The sequence below is a fragment of the Strigops habroptila genome, chromosome 4 (genome assembly GCF_004027225.2).
Source record: "Strigops habroptila isolate Jane chromosome 4, bStrHab1.2.pri, whole genome shotgun sequence".
NCBI classification, from domain to species: domain Eukaryota; kingdom Metazoa; phylum Chordata; class Aves; order Psittaciformes; family Psittacidae; genus Strigops; species Strigops habroptila.
Genome location: NC_046358.1, coordinates 80,048,755 through 80,076,056, shown reverse-complemented (window position 1 = coordinate 80,076,056; position 27,302 = coordinate 80,048,755). Strand labels below are relative to the sequence as shown.

The window sequence follows — 27,302 nt, the reverse complement described above, 5'->3', positions numbered from 1 at the left end:
GGGGGCCCTGGGCAGCCGCTTAGAGCTGGTCGTGCTCAGAGCGGCGGTGTGCGGGTGGGCACTCTCCGCTCGGGTTGGGGCGCCACCCCGTGGAACTCTCTCGGCGTTGAGAGCCCTCCCTTCTTAGGTGAGTGAGTGCGTTCTTTGGATTATCGACCATAGAGATTCAGCAGTGTAGTGGCGAATCCATCGGACATCCCCAATCTGTAGTTAACGTTGGTGGAGTTTTGATGGGATTTGAACAGTAAATTTCGGTTAGCCTCAGTGTGTAGGTTCCGTGACAGATCAGAATTGGCGCGGCCGGCGAGGTGTCCATGGAGGAATTGTTAAGGCAGCAGGGAGGCGCTCTCGATGGGCGGAGGCCAGGTGGTTCGGCCCAGGGGCGGTGCTGGGTCAGGGAGGGATGTGGTGAAGAGAGCGCGTGCGCCATTTTGAGCCCGTGCTTGGAACAGTGGAGGAAGCACAGGTCTGTTTTGAAAGGAGCAATTCGGAGAAGCAGTTGAAGTGCTTAAAAGAGGAATTAAAAAGAGAGCGAGCGGGTGTATTGAAACAGAGAATTGAAATGACGCTGGCACGAGCCAAGCCTCCCCTCCACCGCCGCTATCGTCCGAATTCGGGAATTGATGGCGGGCAAGGAGCCGGAGGGTCGGGGCGGGGTTATCTGGGGAGATCGTGATGAGAGCGATGCTGAAGAGGTGGAGGAGCTGGAGGAAGGGAACGTGCGAGCTCTTCTTGAAAGCGAAAGGCGGACGGGACCGCGAGGCGGGAGCCCCCGAGCCACGGTCCGCGCGGCTCCTGGTCGGGACCCGAGCTCAGGGGATTGCACACGGAGGTTGCGCGTAAGCCGGGCGAAAGGGGAACGCAGCGTTTGTGGGGAGTGTGTGTGACGGGGCGAGCTCGGATACTCGAGAGGTGCAGAAGCGAGCGAGTTTTGGCGTCCAGGAGTGTTTCTGAGCAACGGAGCGGTGGGCGATCGGTCGATCGCCTCCCGAGTGGCTTCTTGTGCTGGGGGGTAGAGCCCAGGAGCGAGGAGAGCTGGTCACTGTTAGCGTGAAGGGGCTGTGGGAGCTGCTGGAGGGCTGCTGGCACGCAAGCGGTGTATGAGAGGCTGCACGGAGCACCGATGGCCGCTCCGGCAGACCCCAGCCACTTCAGACCGCTCCTCAGAGGGTTACCAGGCGCGCTGGGAGCGTTTGTTCCATCTGTTGGGGAGAGACTCCCGGCAGCCGTTGAGCACGATCGGCTTCTCGGAACCGCCCGTGCGCATTTCGACTCGGGCAGAGCCGTGACACCACGGAGTCAGCCCCGGGCGGGAGCTGGGCTGAGCCGCTGCGGAGGGTGGTGCGGGCGGGCGCAGGAGGGTACGGCCGGTCGGTCACGAAACCCGGCCCGGCCGCCCCGGCGGAATCCCGAGACAGACCGGGACGGGATTTACGGTTCCGAAAGAAATGGTCTTTGGCGAAAAGCGGTACTTGTGGGGCTCCCCGAGCCAGGTTGCACGGTCAACCCACCGATCACATCCGGAAAGTGGTGGAATTGCTGGGAGGAAGGGTTCGGAGCCCAGAAGACAGGCGACCGCCCGCCCCACACCCCCCGCGACGGTGGTTTAGCCTTAACTGTAGCCACAGCAGCACAGGTTGCTGCCCACCCCTGGATGGCCACTCGACATGTTAAGGCTGTGTTTTTTCTGGTTCCCCTACGGGAAGAAGACAAACCTCAGTTTGCTTTCACGTGGGAGGGGACGTAGGACACCTCTGTCTGACTCTTGCAAGGATATAAACACTCCCCAACTATTGCCCACAATGCTTTAGCCAAGCTCCTCAATACTGTGGAGGTGCCAGCAGGCATCCACATACATCAGTGTATAGATGGTATCCTTATTGGTGGAGACAGTAAAGAACAGGGGGGGCAGGTGGCTGGAGACACAGTGTTAGGAGTAGAAGTAATAGGAGGATTGTCTGTGGCTACAGCTGTCAGTGCTGCTACTGGAGATCAGATGGTCAAGGCTTTGTGAGAACAGTTCAGTGGTTTGTCCATGTCTGAACATACCCAAAGTGATGATGGGGCACATTTTACAGCCACGGTAGTTCAAGATCTAGGGTGAGGAGAGGGTATCAGACGGATGCTTCATACATCACAGTATCCTCAAGCTAGCAGAATAATTGAGCAAACTAATGGCCTGATTAAAAGACATGCTGATGTTTCACACCACAGTTGAGATGTACGACTGCCACAAGCAGTCTTCATTGTCAGTAACTGCTGGGGAAATGATGGGAACCCAGAGATTCAGGTGTTTTGTCCTACTGGGCCATTGATGGGTGACACCCACACACCTGATAATCAAAGGGGTCAGTTTGCACTGAGAACCCATGTGAGACAAGCAGTCATGGTGAAATTGCCCTCTGTTTGCACTGTGCCTATGACCCTGGCAAAACCCAGAGGCCTTTATGCCTGGGAAGCCCTAGGCAGGAGCGGGAAGACCCACTGTATTAGTGCCTGATGGATAATCCCTGGCTTCTAACCCTAAAGCCAGGTCTCAAAGGTCCTTGTTTTGTTTTCTTGCAGAGAACGACATGCAGACATAGATCACCCTAATATTTCTACTGAAGACAGGAGTAGTGGCCTGCATGAAGCAGCACGACCTGGTCATCAGACATGACAAATGCCAGCTCGGCGGGAGGCACAAGATGTAATTTCACTTTTCCTACACCCTTCCTGATGGAGTCACGTGGTGGAGTTGGACATTTCAAGGAGGGTCTGCACCCCACAGATGGTAGGACTGCATGCCAAGAAGCCAGTGGGAAGTGTGGCAGGAAGCCTCAACATTAGAGAAAGGGTGTATTTGAAGTTTTGCAATCTGTTGATAGATGACTGTTGTGTTCACATTCCAAAGTGTATATGATAAGTTGTCTCAAGCGCTCGATGGTAAGATCAGTAAAATAACTGGGGAATAATGATCCACAGTGAGTAGTAAAACTCACTGGGACTGCGCTCCCTTTGAACTCTGGAGGTGACTGTACCACAACTCTAAGGAAGCCAGTTGAATCATGACTGTGGTCATGGGGTAGATGTTGGGGTATGTCCAACCACCGTGACAACAGTCCCGACAGGATGGGACAAAAGCCCGTGAAAGCTTCTCCCCACAGACAGAAGCACTCCCCGCATGCGCAGCTCTTGTCCCCCAGCACGGTTGTGGTTGGTGGGTGCAGAGGCACCAAGGGCGGGCTTTGTGACCATATTAGACCATAGCTCGGATCTGAGCCGGGAGGCCCTCGGGCAACCATTTGGAGTTGGTCCTCCTCAGAGCAGTGGTCTGCAGCTGAGGACTCTCCTCTTGGGTCCAGGCTTTAACGCTGGTGGAGCTTTAATGGAGTTTGAACAGTAAATTCTGTTTAACCTCAGGGTATAGGTTCCATGACAGCAGGTGATCAAAACTAGAGCGAAGCAGCTTTCCTGCTTGTTCCAAAGAGTCATGCACTTTCAAAAATTAAAACTCTATTTAAACATCTCAGTAGCATCTTGCCAGTTTAGAGGCAGCAAAGAATAACAGACCTTTTGAAAAGCATTTACAAAAATGTATTGCACAGAGTCCTATCTCTTTTATCTTTTCTTTTTAATTAAGTTAGGGTCATTCAAAAGTATTTCTGCCTTGGCTACCTAATTGCTAATTAAACAGGATAATTCTGATGTTAAGTATGTAAGCGTAGGATTGTGTTTAAACAGGAAGTCTCAGGACTCCGAAAAATAATTCAACTCATCGTGATAAAAATTGCTTACATAGAAGGCTGCTCAATAAAGGACATGTTTCCAGCAGAAGAGCTCTCATGAAAGCCACTGTTTCCTGCAGCATTAGATTTCTTAAGTGCTGCAGCAGCTAAGGGTAAACTACGCCGTGGCATTCTCGCTGAATCAGATACTGCATCTGTTTCCAGTCTCAAAATCCAAAGCAACTCAAGAATAACACCAGTTGCTAGAATTACACCAAATTAAAACCCATCATCTCCCTCCAAAAGTGTTTACTACTGGAGAAAGCAAGAGAAACGAAACACCCAAAATTAGTTGTAACATTTCTTATTCCTGATTTCAAAGGTCATTAAAAAGTAGAAGCCATTTGAAGAGCAGTGACTGAAACACTGTATCTCCTTAGCTGTTTTCCCTCAAGTCGTTATTTTACAAGATAACACAAATACTCTTTATGCACACAAACATCAACTGAAGTTCAGAGGCAGACTTACATATACTAAAAACTTCCTGGGAGCACTGGTGATAGTCCCTGTTGGTGAAAGTGTTTTTGGTATATGTTCCATTGTGAAGCCAGTTGGATAGATCCTCATTGAAAGTCTGATCACAAGATGTCCCTGTGATCCTTTGAAAGCCCAGCAGTTTCCTGGATTCACATCGGGCTATACAGGAGGAAGGGGGAGAGAACAAGATGGGACGCAACAACAGCAGCAAAATAACCACAAGCGGTTATTATATAATAATGGGGTTTGTTGTAGTAAGAGTTGTAATGAATTCCGAATTATTAGGAACAGCCTTAGTAAGTGGCAGAACGGAAGGTATTTGGTAGAACTCTTCAGGAAGACAGCATATCCACTGGAACTACCAGCAGTGCTTAAGATCACCTTGAGATGCCTTCTCAACAGGAACTCTCCTAGTGCTCACACTCTGCACAAGGCCAATGCACTGCCCAAGCTTCCTAGAAGGGTCTTAGTTTTGCTGGAGTAGGACTTCAGCAGTGCTCAGGAACTACCCAAAGATCCCACTCTTGGGAACATAGTTCAAAGTACCCGTGTCCCCAAGGATATTACAAACAGAAACATCCAGCATCCAAAAACCACTCAACACAAAATAACATCGCTGAATTTGTTTACTCAGCCTTTTGTTACCTGAATCACCACTCTGGGAGACTGAGTGACGTGCCACAGAGGAATTCCCAAGAGGCTAACCACTGCTTTTCTGGCATTGTAGGTTTCAGTACAGCGAGTACTCAGAATGCTGCCACCTAAAAAGAGATTTATCAGGTTAGCAGAAATAATTACACATGCATACCTAGGCTGATACATAACCCTGTAAACAAGCAGCATAGGTTGCAGTAGACTGATGATCAGGCAACACACAAGGATGCTCTACTAACCTTTAGTCTTCATTATAAGATTTTTCAGTAAATACTGTACATAACATGAATAGTAGAAATGGTGTTTCCTCTTATGCTTTACCTCCAGATAACAAGGCAAAATCCACCAGATCAGTCCTGTCTTCAGAGTAGAGTTTCAGTGCCTTGTTTACAATAGTCTGTACTTGCTGCAGAGGTACAGATAGAAGAGCAGAAAGGAAAGAGAAAGATTTTAATAACATCAAAAGTTGCATTCTTTCCCAAGACCCTGCATTTCTTTGGTATACTTGTTTCAATTTTCAAGGAAACATAAATTGAAAACACAAACATTAACACCAGGCAGCAAGCAATGCTGTAAAAATACCCTTGATAAAGCATTTTCTGTAGTTCTCCCCATTTCAGTTAATGTTCTGACATCTCTTAAAAATCATTAACATTTCTACTGACAGTCATGCTCCACAAAATGCCTAGAAAAGGGCTCTTTACAGTTTTAGTTGAACTTTCCAGAATGTAAACTCACCTCTTCTGTGATCCTTGCATTGGTCACAGCATTAATTCCGAATTTAGATGTTAGTTTTTCTTCTAATTCAGACAAGTGTACACGAATAGCGCTGAGGGTCTGACTCTCCACTTTCTGCAGTTCAGTCTGATGATCAGCTTTTGTCACAAAATCGGATGTAAGCCAGTGGAAGACCTGTTCGGGAAACACTTCTTGTCTATCGCCAAAAAGCATCAGCTTGACAGATTCTTTGACCTGTGCATCTACCTAGCAGGAGCCATTAACAATTATAATAGAAAGTACTAGTCTTTATAAACCATTAAGTAATATTGTATAGAACATGTGAAATCAATACATACATTCAGAACTACACTTAAGTCGAGCTTTCACGTGAGTTTTAATTACACTGACTTACGCTAGAATAACAGACTAACAAACTGAACTTCTGAACTTGCTTTTATGCAAGTCTCTTTTCCATGTTTCCACGTGTTAGCAAAACACATCGGTAAGAACAGCAAAGTACTGTACGCAGAAGTGCTGCAGCATCAAATCATAAATGCAAAAACCCTGCCATTTTAGAAAACAAGCCATAACCTCTTGTCTATGTTATCCACTAATGGAAAAATTTACAGTACCGCTACCGTTCTGCAAGATGAATCTTACCCCCATGTTACTGATTGCAGCGCCTTCCAAGAGTGAGGGAACAAAATCAAGCAGTACCAAGTTTTACTGGGACAGCTACAGAAGTTACAGATCTTACTTTTTCATGAATGGCATCTATTTTCCCACAACTCCTCTTCACACTTACCATAGCTGACACCTCTGATTTTATCTGGGACAACTCTAGTTCTAGCTTTATAAGTATAGTCAAAATCCGACTACGTGCATCATCCTCACTGAGAAAAACAAGGAGTCAGTGATTAGGAAAGACGAGTTTGAATCATTCCATCAAATTCCAAAGGTGTGAGAATGTTTGTGTCTAATAAAAAGTTCATTTACCACCACGATAGACATTGTGAGCTTGCAGTTTCTTGAGCATGATATTTAAGGCATATAAATATCATAAGTCACTTGTTCTCCTCCACTATATAAACAGCTTTCTCTAGTCAATAATGTAGTTGTAGAATTGCTCACCCACTGGAAGTGGGCCTTGTGCTGATGTTCAGCATCACAGTTAAAGTTTACTGTAAGAGAGAAGTACTCCTGCTGACAGTACAAACTCTTAAGGCCAGTTGACTGACACAGAGAAAAGGATTGTTGTCTTTCAAAGAACATGCATATCACCATCAATCAGCATCAGGATTGAAAGAGAAAAATGCATCTGAGAAGGGCTTGTACCTTGCTTTGGCTATCTCCAGCTGCTTCTGGATGCCCTAAAAAATACAAAAGTTAGTTTTAACATATACAAAGAAACACAAGTGACAGAAGGAAGATAAAGAATGTTAAATAAAAATGACATGTATGTTTGTGCCTCTGTACAGTAGGATTTTATTCCAAATAGAGCCTGCCTCTCTTCTTAAGTGAATAAATCTAATCTTTGGACTGAAAGCCCCTCCAAGAAGGGGGAGGAAGAACACAAGTCTTGAGAATTCAAGACTGCAGTAGCTGGAGTAAAGCAAACTGGGCTATGGGATAGCCCACAAGAAAAAACCACCTTACTCTATCGTATCCATGGGTTACAACTACAACTAATTTTAGAATACCTTGATAAAGCATTTTCTGTAGTTCTCCCTATTTCAATTAGTGAACATGCAGTTGCTCTACAAGAAGAAAAGAATTCTCACCTGAGTGCATATGTATAGCCAGTGTTCTGTGGCAGACACTGGGGAGGAGTGTATGTGTGTAGACTTGAAAAGTCCATGTTGACTGTTTCAAATCATACTGTAAAAGGTGGGAAAAAAGTAATGCAATGACTTATAATTACATAAAGCCAATGTAAGAGCCCTTGCACTGTTCAGCCTGTGTTTGGAAGTCTTGAAATAAAGTAGTTACTGTTACCAGAAATCTGGAGTGCTCAGCAGTATTTGAGCAGTATTGCTGCTGAGGCTGGAGATCCCGTCTCAGTAATGCATGAAGCTCAGTGTATTTCTGAGCACAACTTTCTTTATGATACTGTTTTCTGCAAGTTCCAAGTTCTCAGGAACACTGCTGTAATATGAGCCAAGCTCTTACCACAGCAGTGCTTCCATAGGAACTGAGTTATGCAGCACCCCAAAAACTAAGCTTGAAAACTAAAAAACCCCATGTAGCCAGGCTTTCAGTGATCTTTTCACAATGACACTTGCTTTGAAAGCCCACTGAGCAAAGCATGGGCTGTTCTGTGCACCAAAGCCCAACACAGGAGAAACTTGAGAAAGGTTTTACATAGAGTCAAATCATTTTACCCTACTACCTTTGAACACCATCCGCTAAGCAGCAAGGGACTTCCCTTCATTTCACACCAATTTGTAATATTTTCTATTGGTTAACTTATTCCTGTCACAAACCCCACACTGAATACACACCCCAGCAGAAGAGCCAACTGCAAAGTGATTCGCATGGTTACCGTTAGGGACATTTTCCAGAGTGCCATCCAATTCCAAAAGAAAAAAATTACCAAAACCAAAAACAACACAACAAAACCACCCAACCAACGCTAGTAAAACTTTCCCTGGGGCCTTTGAAAGGTATTGCAGCTTTAGGAAGAATATGTATCAACTGCTGCCATACTCTAACAAATAAGAGCTCATTTGAGAACCTAGGAAATGGGGACCAGAAAGTAATGATTCCCAGCAATAAAAGTGGAAATGCAGTGAATGTCAAGATGAGGGATGTTGGTAACATCAGACCGCACTTACTTAAACAGCAGCAAAACAGATTTCTCGGATAGATGCCTACTGAAATTCAAAACTGTCATTAAGGTTGATCTGTTTAAATTGATTAATCCCAACAGAAAGATTTTGAAATCACCAGCTAGGGAAACCTCTGTTTAGTTTCCGCTGGAGCTGATCTTGACTGCTTAGACACAAAATTCCATCAATAAACCAAGTTTTTAACTGGCAACGCAGCAGCTGATCGAATGCTTTTGGCATTATGCTGACGTTATTGCTAAAATGAGGCAATAGCAGAACTCCATCAGTCATTTCCATCTCAGCTTCCTTAGATTGAAGGAGAAGCAGATCTCTTACAGAATCACACTTTGAATATTTTCAAAACAAAACACAGAAGGGCCAGTTGATTTTTCTTACCTTTCCACAGGGTAATTGCTAGGAACTGGTGCAGCTTTGGGTGTCCAAGTTTTCCCGATCCACCGCTAGACCATTTTAGTGCTCTGGATACGAAAGCCACTCTTTCAGGAGAATTTGCATCCCTTAAGCTGAACAATTTAGGCAAGTTTTCTGGAAGCAATAAGACTCACAAATATTTACTATTAATAGAAATAGGATGAACTGCTGCTTCTAATGCATCTTTAAGATACGACATTTACGTTCCAGTGCTACTGTGTCTTTAAGCTCCCTTAACAGCCTCCAAAAGCCACCTTAAAAAAGAGCCACTTTGAACTTGAGCCACTTCTCATACATCCAGTCACTCTTGCATCTATCAGCCAGTAATACTGACATAACTCCTTCAGAGCCAAAAGCTGAGCCTCCAGGAAAGCAAGACAAATGTAGTTACGATTAATGTCTGGATGCTCACACACAGTTCTGCTTTAGGTACCAGTTTGGCATAATCCTTCTTTGTGCAGAAACGCTCAGCAAAGAGATAAACCGAAAGACTACAAAGAAATAACGCCAAACATCTACCACTGAGAATTCACCATTCACCCCTCAAAATCTTGGAATAACACCCTCTGTCTACCGCAAGCCACACGCACAAAACCAGTTACGACATACCTGGTTATGACTGAAGAGCAGCAAAGCTCCTAAATACATCAGTTCTCTTGCTTCAACACGAGCCAGCAGTGTACACTCGGAGCTCAGAAACCCCCCCTGTGCTGGGCTGCATCCCCAGCAGCGTGAGCAGCAGCTGTAGGAAAAGGATTCTCCCCCTCTCCTCTGCCCTTGTGAGACCCTCCCCCTGCAATCGTGCAGCCAGCTCTGGAGAAGAGTTCAACCCGGCAGCCTGTACGGTAACAGCACCAGCCTAGGAACGCGACTCACTCACTGGTGCGGGTCAGGCAGGAAGAGCAGTTTCCCACCTCCTCTGCGGATCACAGGCAGGGATAAGGGGTCTGCAGGAGACAGGCTTATGGTAATTCTTCCTCCCCCACGCTCACATAAATCTCCATTCATGACTTTTGAAGCTCCGAGTCGGGATTTCAGGTTTAACACACACCTCATGAGAGAACACAGCAATGTTTTACAGGCCGGTGGTGTTTAGAACGAGTAAGCACTGGCTGTCCCAGTTACAATTCCACAGCTGAGATCGCCTCGACCGTGTGTCCACGTGTTTCGGGAAAACTGCTGACATTTAACACACGTTTTATGGAGGACAGACAAGACTGTCCAGGACTACTCCTTGGCCTCAGTGCCTTTCCAAACAAGTTTCACAGCCCCGTTACATCTTTTTGCCTACAACGAAACCCTCTTCCTAGCTATGCAAAACATGACCTTTTCATTTAAAGGAGCACCTCTCCTATCCCAAAACCTCAAACCCCTGCACAACCTGCCTGGCTGCCAGGCTGACATTCAGAACGAGCGAGGCTATTACGAAGACGTCCGCCTGCTCGAGGAGCTGCCCGGGAGGCACCCGGCGCCCGTCCCGCCGAGCGGGGGGGGCGACGACCTGACTCAGGCTGTGGGGCCGCCAAGAACCGCGTCGGGACGCGGGCAAACATCAGGTCTGTCCGTGCTCTCTAGGCAGCAGGACGCAACCCGCCCTCTGCACGCCAACGGGACGCTGTGCTCCGGGGGGCGGTGGCTGGACGCCCCCTCCGGGTCCAGCTGCCGCTGCCGCTGCCACCCGCTAGCTCATTCGCGCCGCTCGGGCCGGGTCGGGGTAGGTCCGGCCGCGACGCGCGCCGACGTCACCTTCAAACCCCGGCGAGCAGCGGCCCTCACAGCGCCGCCCCCGAACCCCCTCACACCGCCGCCGAGACCCCCCAACAGCGGCTTGGGCAGGCGCCCTTCAACCGACTCTCCACGGCACGTACCCGCCCCACCCCGTCCCCCCACGACCCAATGAGAAAGCAGCACACGCAGATGGGCAGCAGCGGCGGCCAATGGCGGGCAGCAGCAGGGCCGAGTGCGTGGGAGAGCTCCGCAAGGCCGCGCGGGGCAGGGGCAGGGCTCGGGCCGGGCCCTACCTGAACAAGAGCGTCCGGTACATCTGGTGCGCCTCGTAGTAGTCGCCCTTCTTGACGCTGGCGCGCAGCTTGCCCTGCACGCGCTGAACGCCGCCGCGGTTCCTGCCGCCGCCTTTCGACAGGGGCAAGGGCGTTGGAACGGCGCTGACACACCAAGGGAGCAACCCCCGGCGGTTGAAAACTGCTGCCCGCACCTGCAAAGCGTCCGGCAGCGACCAGCCCGGGCTTCGCTTCACTCAGTTCAGCGTGTGCTAGGCAGCACCAGGGACGCTGAAGGAAACGCTGCAGGAAAAGCAGGGGCTGGGCGTCCATGGGGACACCCCGCTCCTCGCCCCAGCACGCTCCAGGGCCAGCGTCGCTTCTGGAGAGGACGGGGGCAGCGGGAGTAAGAGGCCGGGCTCTTTCCCTTGGGAAAACCTGCTCTGCCCGCCGCCACGGGCATTCCTTCAGTGTTACAACCCCTCATGGCCTCGCTTCAGCCAGTGACCAAAACTACAGCGGAACAGGTTTATTTCTTCTCCAAAGAGTACATGCACTTTCAAAAATTAAAACTCTTTATTTAAACATCTTGATAGCATTTTGTCACAGTTTAGAAGCAGCAAAGAATAACAGACATTTTGAAAAGCATTTACAAAAATACATTGCACAAAATCCTATCTTACTTTTTATTTTTTAAAAAATAAGTTAGTGTTATCCAAAATATTCCTACATTGGCTACCTAATTTCTACTTAAACAGGAGAATTCGAATCTGAATTATGTAACCTATAACATGAAAACACCTGGTTTTAATAGCAACTTAACCATGGGTTCTGGTTCTAGCTCAAGTGAAAAAAACAAAATAGACAACAAAACATACAACAAACCCAACCCCAGCTGTAGTGTAGGAGATTATTTGGCAACATTCCCATGCACTCGGAATCTATAAAGGCACGTATATTCTTCATTTCCCCAGTTGGAAAGAACTTTCAGTTCCACTATTTGGAATGCATTTTCTTGGTTCATCTGGGAAAGGAAACAGCAAACGCACAAACCAGAGTTAGGTGGCTGGTACAAGCAGGTGACAACTGCAACTACTGAAGTTGCTTGCTTAGCTTCCTGCAACTACCCACTGTCATTACTAACCAGGTCATGCCTTGGGATTTTCCTGCCACTTTGGAGAGGACCTTCCTTGCCTTACAACTAGTTATTTGTGAGGGGAGTCAGAACAAGCATGAAACCGACTGTTCCTATGTGTAGCATCTTTGCACCATTTGTGTCCAGACGGCACAAACCTCTCCTCTTCCCCTCTCATCTATTTAGACTAGGGGTTTTCAGGCAGGTAGGTGGGTACTTGCTGCCTCAGTTTCTACAGTGCCCAACAGAGCACGAGGCCGCCTTCCTTTGCTGCTCACAGAGCACTACCGTAGAAAATAGGAGCCTTTTTCTCCCCAACGCATTCAATCCTGTCATCCAGACTTACCATCACTGGAAACATCTGCAGTGGTTCTCCTTCTTGATCATACACATAATGTCCTAGAAGCGTGCCACTTTCTTGATATTCATCATCTAGACCCTGTAACAACAAGATTTTTGCTTCCGTCAAATTTCCTATCTAACCAAAACCAGAAGCATGTCTGCATAACTGAGTATCACCAGAGAGCACTCAGAAGTCAATCAAACCAGGATCAGAATGTTTCCCATGTAACTCAAAGCTTGTTGAGGCACACCTCTGTATTTACGTTTCCTGCACCGCAAATACTTGTGCTATGTTTGTATGTTTTCACAGCCAAACCTCTTCATTTCCATGGCAAAACCACTATCACAGTGTATAACAGAAACCGCTCAGGACAAACCAGAAAGAGAAAAGATGTATCAAGTTTATGAACAGAACTGAAGTCAAGATTCAGATGCTTGAGGATGCTGCTTAAGCATTTGAAGGAACTAGACAAAAAGTTCTCAGCTATCACAGCTATCCTCTGATGTAGCCTGTGCTCTTTGTTCTACAGTCGTGCCTGTGCAACTGCAGTGCTAGGCAAAATCCATTAAAAAGAAAAAAAAGATTTAAGGTACATGATGGATGAGATGAAGAGCCAGAACTGTGGGGGAGAGGAGTGGGGGAAGGATGGAACAATTCAACTGTATGAAATAACTACACCAATTTAAAAACCGTCATCTCCCTCCAAAAGTGTTTACTACTGGAGAAAGCAAGAGAAAAGAAACACCCAAAATTAGCTGTAACATTTCTTACTCCTAATTTCAAAGCTCATTAAAAAGTAGAAGCCATTGGAAGAGCAATGACTGAAACAGTTTCTCTCCTTAGCTGTCCTCCCTCAAGTCATTATTTTCCAAGATAAGCAACACAAATATTCTTTATGCATACCAAGATCAACTGAAGTTCAGAGGCAGACTTACATATACTGAAAACTTCCTGGGAGCACTGGTGATAGTTCCTGTTGGTGAAAGTGTTTTTGGTATGTGTTCCAGTGTGAAGCCAGTTGGATAGATCCTCATTGAAAGTCTGATTACAAGATGTCCCTGTGATCCTTTGAAAGCCCAGCAGTTTCCTGGATACACATCCGGCTAGACAGGAGGAAGGGGGAGAGAACAAGATGGGACGCAACAACAGCAGCAAAATAACCACAACCGTTTTGTAACGGGTTTTTTTGCAATAAGAGTTGTAATGAATTCCGAATTATTAGGGACAGCCTTAGTAAGTGGCAGAACGGAAGGTATTTGGTAGAACTCTTCAGGAAGACAGCATATCCACTGGAACTACCAGCAGTGCTTAAGATCACCTTGAGATTCCTTCTCAACAGGAGCCCTCCTAGTGCTCACACTCCGCCCAAGGCCAATGCACTGCCCAAGCTTCCTAGAAGGGTCTTAGTTTTGCTGGAGTAGGACTTCAGCAGTGCTCAGGAACTACCCAAAGATCCCACTCTTGGAAACACAGTTCAAAGTACCCGTGTCCCCCAGGATATTACAAACAGAAACATCCAGCATCCAAAAACCACTCAACACAAAATAACATTGCTGCACTTGTTTACTCAGCCTTTTCTTACCTGAATCACCGCTCTGGGAGACTGAGTGACATACCACAGAGGAATTCCAAAGAGGCTCACAACTGCTGCTCTGGCATCATAGGTTTCAGAACAGCGAGTACTCAGAATGCTGCCACCTATGAAGAGATTTATCAGGTTAGCAGAAATAATTATGCATTTCTTCTCAAGGCAGAGATTTGTACAAAGAATTAATGTACCAGTTACTTTCTTCAGAAAAAATCCTATTAAAGATATTCGTAGAATCGCAGAATGGTGAGAGTTGGAAGGGTCCTTAAAGCTCATCTAGTTCCAACTCCCTACCACGGCCAGGGAAACCTTCCACTAGAGCAGGTTGCTCCAAGCCCCGTCCAACCGGGCCTTGAACACTGCCAGGGATGGGGCAGCCACAGCTTCTGTGGGCACCCTGTGCCAGGGCCTCACCACCCTCACAATAAAGAATTTCTTCCTAATGTCTAATCGAAATCTACCCTCTTTCAGTTTTTAACCATGTTGTTAGAGTCTAAAAAACTTCTGGGGATACAAATAAACTTCTATCAAGTACAATCTTTTTTTAAGAACATGTTACAGCTTTTTCATTTAAGAGTGCTGAAAACCACACTTTTTTTCCCTTATGACTTCAGTGGTGCGTCCACTCCACAGAGACACACCTGTGGTTCTAGATTATCCGTTGCATACATGCTTAAAAGAACTATAATATCCCTGTCCATGCATACCTAGGCTGATATATAATCCTGTAAACAACAGGCACAGATTGCAGTAGATTGATGATCAGGGAACACACAAGGATGCTCTGCTAACCTTTAGTCTTCATTATAAGATTTCTCAATAAATACTCTATATAACATGAATAGTAGAAATGGTGTTTCCTCTACTCTTTACCTCCAGATTCCAAGGCAAAATCCACCAGACCAGTCCTGTCTTGAGAGTAGAGTTTTAGTGCATTGTTTACAATAATCTGTACTTGCTAAATATGTACATATAGAAGAAGAAAATGGAAAGAGAAAGATTTTAGTAACATCAAAAGTTGCATTCTTTCCCCCACCTTCCCAAGACCCGGCGCTGCATTTCTTTGGTATACTTGTTTCTGGGGAATTCATCAACTTTCAAGGTAACATAAACTGAAAACACAAACATTCACACCAGGCAGCAAGCAATGCTGCAAGAATACCCTTGATAAAGGATTTTCTGTAGTTCTCCCCATTTCAATTAATGTTCCTAACATCTCCTAAAAATCACTAACATTTCTATTGACAGTCATGCTCCACAAAATGCCTAAAAAAAAAAAGGGCTCTTTTCAGTTTTAGTTGAACTTTTCAGAATGTAAACTCACTCACCTCTTCTGTGATGCCAGACATCCCTGCATTGCTCACAGCATTCGTTATGACTTCAGGTGTTAGTTTTTGTTTTGTAGCAGACATTTGGAGATTAATATCCTTGAGGATCCGCAACTCCAGATCCCGCAGCACAGTCTGATGATCAGTTTTACTCACAAAATTGGATGTAAGCCATTGGAGGAGCGGTTCGGAAAAGTCTTTTTGTCCATCACCAAAAAGCATCAGCTTGACAGATTCTTTGACCCGTGCATCTACCTAGCAGAAGCCATTAACAATTATAATAGGAATTATTAGACTTTATAAACCATTAAGTAATATTGCATAGAAGAGGTACATGTGAAATCAATACATACATTCAGAACATAAGTCAAGCTTTCACATGAGTTTTAACTACACTGACTTACACTAGAATAACAGTCCTGTCAGGTGTGCAGGGGAGCCTATGGAAGATCTGGATGCTTCACTGGTTTGGTGAACAAGTCACAGCCAACAAAGCCCAGGCAAACCCTGCAGTTTTCATCAGTCTGAGTAGCACTTCCAACTAGAGAAAGTTGACTGTAACAGTTAAAAGGCAGCACCGTGGCCCTTTAAGGGAAGGAGTGCACTTCTTAGGCCTAGTTCAGCAAGCCGCTTAATCACTCTCTTATGAGATGCTTCAATTCTGCACACAACAGCTAGATCATATTTGAGTGTTATCACAAGATAGTATTTTAATCCAAGTTGCTAATCCGTGTCAGTATCTACTGTAGTATTTTGTTGGGCTACATTCTACTGAGACCATGTAACAGGTTCCAAAAGAACTTGAGCATGATCTTTTAAAACAACTGTCAGATAACAAACTGAACTTGCTTTTACGCAAGTCTCTTTTCCACGTTTCCACGTGTTAGCAAAACACATCAGTAAGAAAAAGTACTGCACACAGAAGTGCTGCTGTGTCCAATCTTAAATGCAAAAACCCTGCCATTGTAGAAAAGAATAACCTCTTGGCTATGTTATGCACTAATGGAAAAATTTACAGTACCGCTACCGTTCTGCAAGATGAATCTTACCCCCATGTTACTGATTGCAGCGCCTTCCAAGAGGGAACAAAATCAAGCAGTACCAAGTTTTACTGGGACAGCTACAGAAGTTACAGAACTTACTTTTTCATGAATGGCATCTATTTTCCCACAACTTCTCTTCACACTTTCCATAGTTGACACCTCTGATTTTATCTGGGACAACTCTAGTTCTAGCTCTTTAACTCTGGACAAAATTTGACTGTTCGCATCATCCCCTCTGACAAAAACAAGGAGTAAGTGATTAGGAAAGACGAGTTTGAATAATTCCATCAAATTCCAAAGGTGTGAGAACGCACGTGTCTAATACAAAGTTCAGTTATCACCACAATAAGACACTGTGAACTTGCACTTTCTTGAACATGATATTTAAGGCATACTTAGGCTTAATATTCTCAAAGAAAAGGATGCTTAAGTTGCAGACAAATCCAGCAGCGATGACTTAAACTTACTTAAACCAGAATAACTTTAGAGGCAGGTGTCAAGGTGACCTTAAGTAACAGGTCACATATGACCAATATAGATCAGTGTTCAGTGCATGCTATGGAAGAAGGGATCAGCCAGCATTCTAAAGCCATTTTACATTTAGATCTAATTTACAGGGCGATTCAGCAAATAAGTGTTTCTTTTCCTCTTCCCAATGGGAAAACTGCTTAATGAAACACTGCTGTTTTTATCCTGGTATTACGTGAGTGGAAAGTAGGACAGCTGGCAAACAAAAAACAAAGATGAAGGTTAAAACTGATAGAATTCAAGAGTTTAAATACAAAGCCTATCAAAAGCAGGTACTATATACTTGAGGAAAAAATCTAATGCATTTAGAAGAGGGTGAGAAGTCACTTGTTCTCCTCCACTACGTAAACAGCTTTCTCTAGTCAATGATGTAGTTGTAGAATTGCTCACCCACTGGAAGTGGGCCTTGTGCTGAGGTTCAGCATCACAGTTAAAGTTTACTGTAAGAGAGAAGTACTCCTGCTGACAGTACAAACTCTTCAGGCCAGTTGACTGACACAGAGAAAAGGGTTGTTGTCTTTCCAAGAAGAATGTGCATACCACCATCAATTAGCATGAGGATTGAAAGACAAAAATGCATCTGAGAAGTGCTTGTACCTTGCTTTGGCTATCTCCAGCTGCTTCTGGATGCCCTAAAAAATACAAAAGTTAGTTTTAACATATACAAAGAAACACAAGTGACAGAAGGAGGATAAAGAATGCTAAATGAAAATGACACTTATGTGTGTGCCTCTGTAGAGTAGGGGTTTATTCCAAATAGAACCTGCCTCCATGGCCAAGTGAATAATTTTAATCCTTGGACTGAAAGCCCTTCCAAGAAGGGGGAGGAAGAACACAAGTCTTGAGAATTGAAGATTGCAATAGCTGGAGTAAAGCAAACTGGGCTTTGGGATAGCCAACAAGAAAAAAACAACCTTAGTCTATTTTATCCATGTTACAATTGCAACTAATTTCAATACCTTGGATTCAGCTGAGAGTTTTTCAAGAAGGTCTTCCAGCTTCAGAATGCGCAACTCATGTTCTTGATGTAAAGCCAGGAAATCAGTCTTAAAAAACAGAGAAAAAAAAAAGGTGGTGTATTTTCTTCTCAGATACAAATAGAGTAATTGGTATTTTCTACAAAGAATAATTTTTATTTCACTTTGTAAGCACTTTATCCTCAGGTGGTGTGAGAAATTACAGATTCTGTAATAAATATAAAGGCCTGATCCAGCAGCAGTAGGGGTTATACAAAGGGAAATTTACCACAAAACCCCTTCTTTGTCACTACTCCTTTTTTCTCTGGCTGAAAATACTTACAAAAAGAGGATCCATCTGCTTTTCAGGTATATAAGATCCTACATTAGAGCACCCATCTGGAATTAATTCTTTGTCAGCAATAGGAAAGGAAGAATAATGCCAATGACTACTCCCTGGCATTTACTACCTATCAGTTTTGTAACAGAAAAAAAATCCTAAAGTCACATTGCAAATAATCTGCATAATTAAATCAGAATACTTTGATTGGTATCAGAAAACATCAATAACTGATTATCTTACCGTTTTCTCTGCTTTCATGTCTTTAAGATGTTGATCAATCGTGTTTTTTATTAACTTCAATGTTTCACTTTTGTCGCTCATCTGGGCAACCTGATCTTGAAGATTATGGAGCAGAAACATCACTTTACTATATTCTTCTTCATGGTGATGGCACTTGTCAGATACAAAGGCCATTTGCTTTTCCAGCTCACTTAGGTAAGCGGAATCGAAGATACTTATGGTATCCTAAGGCATAAAGAGGTTTTCATTTTTGTTTAGCATATAAAAATCAAGACATTTATTTACATTACTTGTGTATTGAGTAATTATTGCAAAATATTGAAGACTTGGAAGGTAAGAAGGCTTAAAAGATTCTTCCTTACCTTTGGAGGTTGAACAGAGTTAATAAAATCATCCTGCTGTTCATGACTAGGGTCATGTATTCCCTGCAGCCTATCATTTCTTGTCCAATTCAGTGAAGCTAATAATGAAATGAAGCCATCAAGCCCCCAGAACCATATACCTAGATTTGAAACAAAAAGTAAAAAGGACGTTCAAAAGAATTCTCCCTTAAGACTGCTTATATACACAAATGGCTTTCTTACTTAAGGACACAAGCTACCTTAACTTTGCAAGATGGATGTCGCACAACAGACACTAATCCAGCCTAAATAATCACCTTTAAAATTGTTAAGTCAAGCACTCAAGAATATTAAGGGAACATCCACCAGTACCACTCACACAGTCGGAAGGCAGGCAGCTTGCACTTCTGTATCATGATAGAACTTTAAACTCATATTACTGCTTCCCTGGGACCTACATGACATTTACTGATGAAGACCGGCCATGCTCACTGAAGGCAGATGTAAATATTGCTTTTTATCTCAATAGAAAATATCTTGCCTCATACCCTACTTACTACATGCCATGTTGCATAATATTGAACACAAGTTGGAGGAAATTTAGGCTTCCATGGAAACAACCTAGCATTTTGCAAAGATTACACTTATTTTTGCAGGATCTTAGTGAGAAGTAGCAGCATTTTCTACACAGGGTAACTTCTTCCTTTCTTACACACCCTGGTACAGAGGAGTTTGAATCCCCACTGTAAAATTCTGAGAAACTTCCTTTTCTGCCAACAGTAGCTACAACTTTTTTAGGATGTGCAAAGACAGGAACCTGCTTTTCAGAAATGGCCCAGCACTTCTGGTCAATATTTTGATCTTCTTCAATTCAAAGTAGACAGCTTGCCTGAAATATTGTCACGTCACCAGCCTAAATAGCAGTATTTTCAGCAACTCAACCATGGTCTAGAGCAAAGGAAAGTCTTTAGATGAGTTGGTTAAAGAACTTAACCACACTTTCATAGAGATGGGCAAGAACCAAAGCACTCAGTATGCAGCCTACTCCTTATGACCTCATGACTAGTCCTACGTGAGGAGACTAAGGAAAAAGGAATTCAGTGCATTACTCACCCACCCTCTCTCTCTAAAGAGAGCTGTACTATAACTAAATGATTCACATACCCAGCAGAAACAAGAGTGGGATAAGAACCAGGAACAGCCTGTAGGCCTTTCGAGGGCATCTAGAGAAAGAGAGAAGAAAGTTTACAAGAAACAATACATTTATCATATTTCACTGGTTTATACCAAAACTGGGTAAATAATTTGCTCACAAAACAGGTTTTTTTCAATGGATACATACCTTCCAAGAAGAAACACCTTGAGCAAAGACATGAGAGTAGCAAGTTGATGCCACACAGTTCTAAGCAGGTTGAACATGCCAGAAACTGCCCTCCCTGGAAGACAAAAAGCGGCAGTGTGAAATGTAATTACTGAGGCACATGTTCAAGGAAACCAAGCAGAGGGACATGCAACCGTGGCCAAGAACACTTTGCACAGCAGAGAAATGCACGAGTGCAGGCAACACAGGCAACTTATTAACATCTGCATATCACAAGTCTGACAGCATTATAACATCAGATGCTCAACAAAACCAACAGCCATGCAAGAAGAAGAAGTGTTCATTTGTTTTAACAATGCTCTCTCGTTGGAAATTCAGTATTAATGTTTGAATCCAAGCTATTACACACTGAAGACCTCAGCATGTTTCAAGAAATGTACAGATTAGCAGCACCAGTTTTCGTTGAGAATACCCAGAGAGGAAGTAACTACACAACCAAACCAAACACCCCGTTATTCCTGATGCCCCATATTCTGTGCTATTCACTCATTTCCTCACACATTCATTCCCTCATGAAACAGTCTGGTTAGTCTCCCATTATGCCTGTGAACAGAAATAGACCTCTCATTAAGCATAGTTTGGTCAATAGAAAAAAAAAAATTAAAGTAGCACATTCGTTGCTGGGTAGAAAAGCTATAGCCTAAGCAGAGTGGAATTAGTGCAAGTCACACACTGCAGATGCCGAGTTTGTCAAAAGGGACAGGCAACGTGCACACACACGGATAAGGACAGTAACCTGGAGAAAGAATGGCCAGCCAAAGTAGAGACAACACCTTCTGAGACACAAGCCATCCTGTTGCTCCCACTGTCCGCAACACGTGAAGCATAAAGTAACCTAGATTATAACAAATTCGTGCCACGTGGTAACATATGGATATGAGCTTATGGTTCTTTCGCAGTACATGCAGTAACACAGACCCAATCCCCTGCCCATAACACATTCTGCATCGTTCTAATCCACACCTTTCAGTAATCTACAAATTTGGCTCTTCACTCTTTAAAAGCAAAGCAAGCCACTAATAAATATGAAGCCAAGTAAAACAAAGACCATTTAGAAACAATTCTCAGGCACAGAGATGAACGATCAACAACAACTGTGCAGTTATCACTTTTCCAAAACCAGCAAAGTTTACATTTTGTAGCATGTTTATCTAACAATGCCATGTTAAGTGTGACAGAGAATAGCAATAAAAGGACTGTCATAAAAAGGAGTTTGAAACACATCATTACTTTGAAAGCATCTTATTTGTTCCAAATTATACATCAAATTCGTTATCTAGGTTCACATGTAGAAGAGGGAACAAACACAAACTTTAAATCCTAGTGAATTAAATAGTGATGTCTAAGAAATATTAATAATAGAAAATAATCCCTACTAAAAGTTACAAGCAGAATATATCAAGTGAATGTTCCCAAGGATCTTCAGCATGTCAGTTTTGATTCTCTTATAGAACAAAATTGACAACAAAAAAACTACTCCAAACACTAGGAGGGAATGCTTTAACTTTTAGCCCACTGAAGCCAACAACTACTATATGCAGGATTACGACTGTTCATTCTACAGAACAAACTACGTAGGACACATTTAGAAAATAATCCTACATTTTTAGATCAGCAGATACGTCTGGGTTAATCTGAGGGATTATAGATATACCAACCCAATATTTTGCAAAGCATTTAGGTGATTGAAGTGTCTCAAATCATTTTCCTTTGCTGAACAAAGAGCACTCAACAGATCCTTGATGCCTCTGTCATTCAAGCTAGGGAACGCTCATCTCACAGGGAAGATTCTATCCCTATAGAAGATTCCTGTAAAAATTGACTATCACTAGAACAAAAATAATATGTTAAAACCCCTTTATTCAAATAATCTGTATACCAATACCTCATACCTTGCTTTCATTTTAAGGCAGTTTTTCAACCTATTGAGCGGAGACTTTCCCAGAGAGCATTAAATTAACAATCTGATTTGTTCTCTCTAACATACAAGGTGCATGCTGTCCTTACACCTTGATTTTACTAACAGGTAAGCAGTCTGCCAAGCTTCTATAAAAGCCAGTGTAAGAGCAAGATGTCGGAGTCAGGAAAGGTGTTAAGTAAGTTAATTTTCTAGATAGTTTACACTTCTACTGTGATAGATAAAGGTAGGAAAAAACACAACCCAACCCCAAACAGTATGTATGATTAGTATTGTGAGATTGTGTTGCAAAATAAAAGCAAAATAAAAAAGGTCCAAGTCAACCTGCATAAGAAAAGGTGTGCCAAATGGTCCTTGCTACCCTTTCAGCCCATGAGGACTGCATGTGGTCTGTGATGTGTATTTCAAGGTTTTTCTTCCCCTTACAGTCATCACCTGTTGGTTGTGGTAAGAGTCAGTTAATGGGACAAAGCCAGGACCAAATGAAGATTGTTACAAGATAAGTCAAACAAGTCTATTTCATAATATTTGTTATCAAACCAAAAAACACTAAGCAAACTTCAGTGGAATAAAGCTTGCTTGGGAAAATACTACAGTACACCAAGTAATCACCATTCTCCCCCCAACATCTAAGTTGCAAAACAAACATTTACTTTGTAGTTTCCATAGAGTCATGGGGCATCTGATATTACTATTACAGCAACAAACTGTCTTTTAGCCAAGGCTAAAAGACAACATCAATCATGCTTACATATTGATTCCTGAGTTACACCAAGATGTCTATCTTCTCTGTAAGACCCCTTCACATTCATGCTTCCACAGTAGTCCGAGTGAGCTGTAACACATTCAAAAAGCATACGTGGAATGTAATTCTCAAGTTCTAAGCCTTTCGTATATGTGGATTTTAGCTAAACTGGCTTAGTTCACAATTAAAGCCAGGTTACTCACAGGAGACCTGAAAAATGATCAAGGAAGAAGGCTATTCTGTGCAATCTTATTTTTTCTTCTGTAAGTATCAGGGGGCCTTTTGGTCAAAAAAAAAAAAAAAAAAAAAAAAAAAAAACTTTCTGCTTCTTTTCAGATAGCAAAGTTAGTAAAAAAACAAAACCAACACACTAAAATAAAAACTCATCAAATCTTGAGTCCCTATTCCCATCATTCTATCAAATGGGCCAACCGTGACATCTTTGTGTTGGTTTTATCAGAGATCTTAAAAGACCGAGAAGAGAGCATTAGCAAAGAGAGCAAAGAGAATAGTTTTAGTCAAACAGAAAAACTGGTTACCTCCTGCCTATGGCAATTTAACTTCACTTGTAGAGTGTGTATTACAGAAGAGAAGGCACCAAAGAAGAATATTTTCAGGGAAAACAAGATGTGCTTTAGAGTAGCAGAGGGGTGATGGTAATTTTAGTTCTCCAAGACAGATCTAATCAAGCTTTGAGTACACAGTGGGCTTAAGGGTAGCAAGAGTCCACTAAAGACACTGAAAAGTTTGGATTTGACACCGTCACACCGAGCAGTTTAAAACAAACTCGAGTTTCTCAATTTAAACATTTCCTTCTACCGCTTCCAAGGAAAAAATAAACATGTGCATCTTAACTGTAACAGGTCTCTCATATGTGAATCCCGATACTTCCAGAGCAGAAGGAAAGCATGAAAAAGGTAGCACAACTGAGACAGTCAAATAATAATTTAGAAAGGGAAAAAGACAGGAGCCAGCCAAAAGACTATAGAAAAAGAATACCACAGTGCCAGAGATGAAGTCTGTAAGAAAAGAAGCCAAAACACACTGTGGCTGTGTGCAGAGACCAAGAAAGACAACTGAAAAGGTACCTCTGAATTCATAACCCAGCTTCAGCAAAACCATTTGAAATAGTTGCACTAACAGTGATGCAAAAGATGCTGCAACATGTTTGACCAATCGGAGAATCTTACTCATGTAGAAATAGGTTCCTCCTATTGAAAAGAAAAACCCAGTGTGAATACAAATTATTCACCTCTATAAAGATGATATAATTCCATTTTCTGGTGACCGTCAGCTTGTGGAAGAGTGAGGATGAAGCATGGAAAGCCTGTTTAGCTAGGTCTATGAAACTTGAGGAAGTGTGGTTTGAGAAGTCTGAACAGTATTAGGTATTACGGCAAAGTTATTTTAAGAACTTTACATCCTAGGGAAAACCCTTTCAAGACAGGATGTATGGCTACAGCGAGAACAGCTTTCCTCAGTGGGAATTAAGAACTCTAAATAGCAATGAATTTCTTGCTTACAGAACTCAGGATTTTTCAATGATGTGAGCTGCAGATCCTGCTTTTGTAGGTCAAAGCTCCAAAGAGACAAATTACATTCTTATTTTGGATTTCAAAGGGTGAGGACTTTTCTCCTTCTCCTCAGCCTTTACACTGAAGGAAGTTACTACAGTGGTCTGCCTCAAGTGCTAGAGACACAGATGTCTTCTTCAGAGCCACAGGAACAAAGCTGCAGTCCACCGTACTGCTGCTTTAACATAATCAGCCTCATTCCAAAAAATCTGACATGACCATGTGCCCTTTTTCCTGTTTCTCCTTCCTTCCCCACCCCAGTATGATCCAAACTACTGGGTTAAAGTTCAAAGGAATGTACAAATAGCAGTTCCTTGTAAAATTCTCCTATGTCAATGCAAACTCAGGAGCACAGAAAACATTTTTCATACAGTATCACCTGAAGCAGTTCATTATGCCAAGCCAAAAGAATTCCCACCTGTACTACACATTAACCAGAAAGAAATACTTGCCTCAGAGCATGTAAAGAACACCTTATAGTTCAAGCAAACAAATTTCTTGCTACTAAAAACATACTTCAAGAATTCCAAAACTGGCTCCTTTTTAATTCAAGGCCATTCAAGAAAACTCTGTGGTAACTGCGGACTACCACAAACAACAAACAAGAAATTCAAGTTGCTATGTAAGAGGCAGGCAGACGCAGTAAAGACACTGAGGACAACCATCCACAGAATGGAGATTGTCTTGGAAAGGCAGAACCTTATGTACAGCAGATTCATTTGTTTTCCAGCTGTGGGAATGGAGTCACTAGGATGTGTATTTTTCAAGCATTTGAGATTTTAGCTTCTATAGAAACACTCTAGTAAGCTACAAGGTTAAGTGAAGATAAAAAGAAAAAAAAATAAAGCAGAAAGTAGGAAGGTGTATCTCTGAGATTTCCTAGAGAGCAGAAGCACTTCAAAGTAACAATTTTGCTCAATCTTGAAAATTTTAAATCATGTAACAAATAACAAAGAGAAACACACCTGTACAGGAAAAGTTTTTATCTGAAAACCCTGACCAAAAGTTTCATAGACAGACATGTATAGATCCGATTCCACATGAGGAGACTCTTGTGATCAGTGCTGGCTGGAACTGCCCATTCTGTTCCAAATCATTGTGGAAATAAAACTCGTTAAGATACGACAGCGTTTTCATTTTGAAATTGTTTAATTCCTTCAGAAGCATTGAAAAAATCTGATAATCATGTATCAGAAGCTGACAAGTACATAAAGTTTCAACTGATGTAGATAAAAAATACCCAGACAAAACACAAGAGAAAGCAACTTACTAGATGTATGTTTCTGGCTCCTATCCCTAGAGTAAATTCTTGAAGATGGCACACGAGAAGCTGAATGTGCTGTAAGAACCTCCTTCCGTTCAGAAAGCATGCTGCACTCATTGCAAGTGTAGCCATTAATCACTGTGGTCTGCATTTCTGATGTTGCTATATCACCATGTCCCTGCAGCAGTGCAGTACCACTACCTAACAAAGCAAGAGTAAAACATTCAGTGCATCGACATCAGTACTGCCATCTCTGATTACGATTAAATAGAATTCAAGTGGAAAGAAAAGCGTAGTTACCTTTAGGGTCGCTTTCATCATCAAGACCTTCAAAAGAAAAAAGAAATTGGTCTCAAATAAACGAAATCCCATCATCAACTACAATAACTGCCATGAAGTCAAATTAGAAGTCCCACTAATTTTAAGACTGCAAAGAAAAGCCACTTTGTGACTAGCATTTAACATATTTTGCTGTCCACCACATGATCAGATCCATATATTCAGACATTAACATAGTAGGGTAACAGTGAAAAGCGTTCTACAACAGAAGAGGCAGACAAAACAATATGAATGATAACTACACCTTTTCTTAGCTCCTATGTGACTTTAAAGAAGATAATTACAACCTTATGCCATTTCTGCTGCTTGGTAACTACTTTGGTACTACTGTATTTTAAGATCTGTTTTAAGAGCAAGCTAATCTAAAGTTTAGAAAGTGTTTCAAGATTGAAACAATACTTTCAGACTCTGGGAAGGTCACAAGTGTACTGAGTAGTGTCCTGGGTTCAGCTGTAAGTTATTCTTCTCTTTCCTAGTAGCTGCTGCAGTGCTGTGTTTCAGCTTTGGTCTGAGAAAAATGCTGATAACACAATAATGTTTTAGTTGTTGCTAAGTAATGCTTACTCTGATCAAGGACTTTTCAGTCTCTTAAGCTCTGCCAATGAGGAGGGGCACAAGAAGCTGGGAGGAAGCAGAGGGAGGACACCTGACCCAAACTAGCCAAAGGGGTATTCCATACCACAGCACATCATGCCCAGTATATAAACTAGGGGGAGTTACCTAGAAGGCCCAGATTGCTGTTCAGGTCAGGCTGGGTATCGGTCAGCAGGTGGTGAGCAACTGTATCGTGCACCACTTGTGTTTATTGTTTTTTTTCCTTTCCCCTTTTATATTCTCTCCCCTTGTTATTTCCCTTATCATTATTATTATTAGTAGTAGTAGTATATTGTACTTCCATTATTAAACCGTTCTTATCTCAACCTGTGGGGTTTACATTCTTTTGATTCTCCTTCCCATTCCGCCTGGAGGAGGGGGCAACAGAGGAGTGAGCAAGCAGCTGTGTGGTGCTGAGTTACTGGCTGGGCTTAAACCACGACAACTAGAAAAAAAATAGTCTGAACCGGGAGATACAGTAAATTGCTGGTCTTCTACATGACACTTTACACAAACAATTCTTTTTGTAGGCAACTTTCATATATTCCTCTTCAATTAAGAAAGTAGGTTCCAGAAAAGTGTACTTGTATATACTTGCAAAACTAAACAAGCCAGCCACACAAAAACCCTCTCAGGAGACCCTCTCGTGCCTGTAATTTGAAGCTCTCAGATTGACATATGCTAAGTTGAAGCACGCTTCTACCTAAGAACGAATGAGAAAATCTTTTTCCTTTGGCTTTTCAGAGACAAGTTACATGTTTACC

General features: G+C 42.9%; 2 protein-coding genes across 12 annotated transcripts in view; both read right to left on the bottom strand.

Annotated features, from left to right (window-relative positions):
• Positions 1–3,334: 3,334 nt before the first annotated feature.
• LOC115606519 (SUN domain-containing protein 1-like) lies at positions 3,335–7,447 on the bottom strand. Its single transcript, XM_030482573.1, has 7 exons — positions 7,400–7,447; positions 6,954–6,988; positions 6,376–6,511; positions 5,637–5,882; positions 5,220–5,304; positions 4,890–5,005; positions 3,335–4,403 (listed from the first exon to the last, which is right to left on the bottom strand). The coding sequence occupies exons 3-7, from the start codon at positions 6,424–6,426 to the stop codon at positions 4,209–4,211; spliced, it is 693 nt and encodes a 230-aa protein (XP_030338433.1). The 5' UTR covers positions 6,427–6,511; positions 6,954–6,988; positions 7,400–7,447; the 3' UTR covers positions 3,335–4,208.
• Positions 7,448–11,440: 3,993 nt separating this feature from the next.
• LOC115606514 (SUN domain-containing protein 1-like) overlaps positions 11,441–27,302 on the bottom strand; it is a 40,011-nt gene continuing 24,149 nt past the window's right edge. For 7 of the 11 annotated variants that reach the window (XM_030482551.1, XM_030482550.1, XM_030482557.1 and 4 more), the window contains 19 exons: positions 25,906–25,932; positions 25,612–25,806; positions 23,856–23,978; positions 22,774–22,857; positions 22,347–22,457; positions 20,841–20,939; positions 20,066–20,159; positions 19,888–19,946; positions 18,745–18,884; positions 18,383–18,607; positions 17,803–17,889; positions 17,441–17,475; positions 16,415–16,550; positions 15,273–15,527; positions 14,818–14,902; positions 13,939–14,054; positions 13,292–13,459; positions 12,360–12,452; positions 11,441–11,902 (listed from right to left, as the gene is read on the bottom strand). In XM_030482551.1, coding sequence (XP_030338411.1) covers positions 11,789–11,902; positions 12,360–12,452; positions 13,292–13,459; positions 13,939–14,054; positions 14,818–14,902; positions 15,273–15,527; positions 16,415–16,550; positions 17,441–17,475; positions 17,803–17,889; positions 18,383–18,607; positions 18,745–18,884; positions 19,888–19,946; positions 20,066–20,159; positions 20,841–20,939; positions 22,347–22,457; positions 22,774–22,857; positions 23,856–23,978; positions 25,612–25,806; positions 25,906–25,932 — 2,246 coding nt within the window. In that variant the 3' untranslated portion in view covers positions 11,441–11,788. The remainder of the gene's footprint in view (positions 11,903–12,359; positions 12,453–13,291; positions 13,460–13,938; positions 14,055–14,817; positions 14,903–15,272; positions 15,528–16,414; positions 16,551–17,440; positions 17,476–17,802; positions 17,890–18,382; positions 18,608–18,744; positions 18,885–19,887; positions 19,947–20,065; positions 20,160–20,840; positions 20,940–22,346; positions 22,458–22,773; positions 22,858–23,855; positions 23,979–25,611; positions 25,807–25,905; positions 25,933–27,302) is intronic. The other 4 variants (XM_030482553.1, XM_030482554.1, XM_030482559.1 and 1 more) reach the window with 4 other exon arrangements.

Bases quoted from the DNA above. Each gene is read 5' to 3' on its own strand.
- LOC115606519 (XM_030482573.1), bottom strand. From the start codon at position 6,426: ATGGTAAGTGTGAAGAGGAGTTGTGGGAAAATAGATGCCATTCATGAA. The intron at 5,883-6,375 runs GTAAGATCTGTA...GGCTCCTGCTAG, and splicing joins TAGATGCCATTCATGAAAAA to GTAGATGCACAGGTCAAAGA. The intron at 5,305-5,636 runs GTGAGTTTACAT...GTACCTCTGCAG, and splicing joins ATGCAAGGATCACAGAAGAG to CAAGTACAGACTATTGTAAA.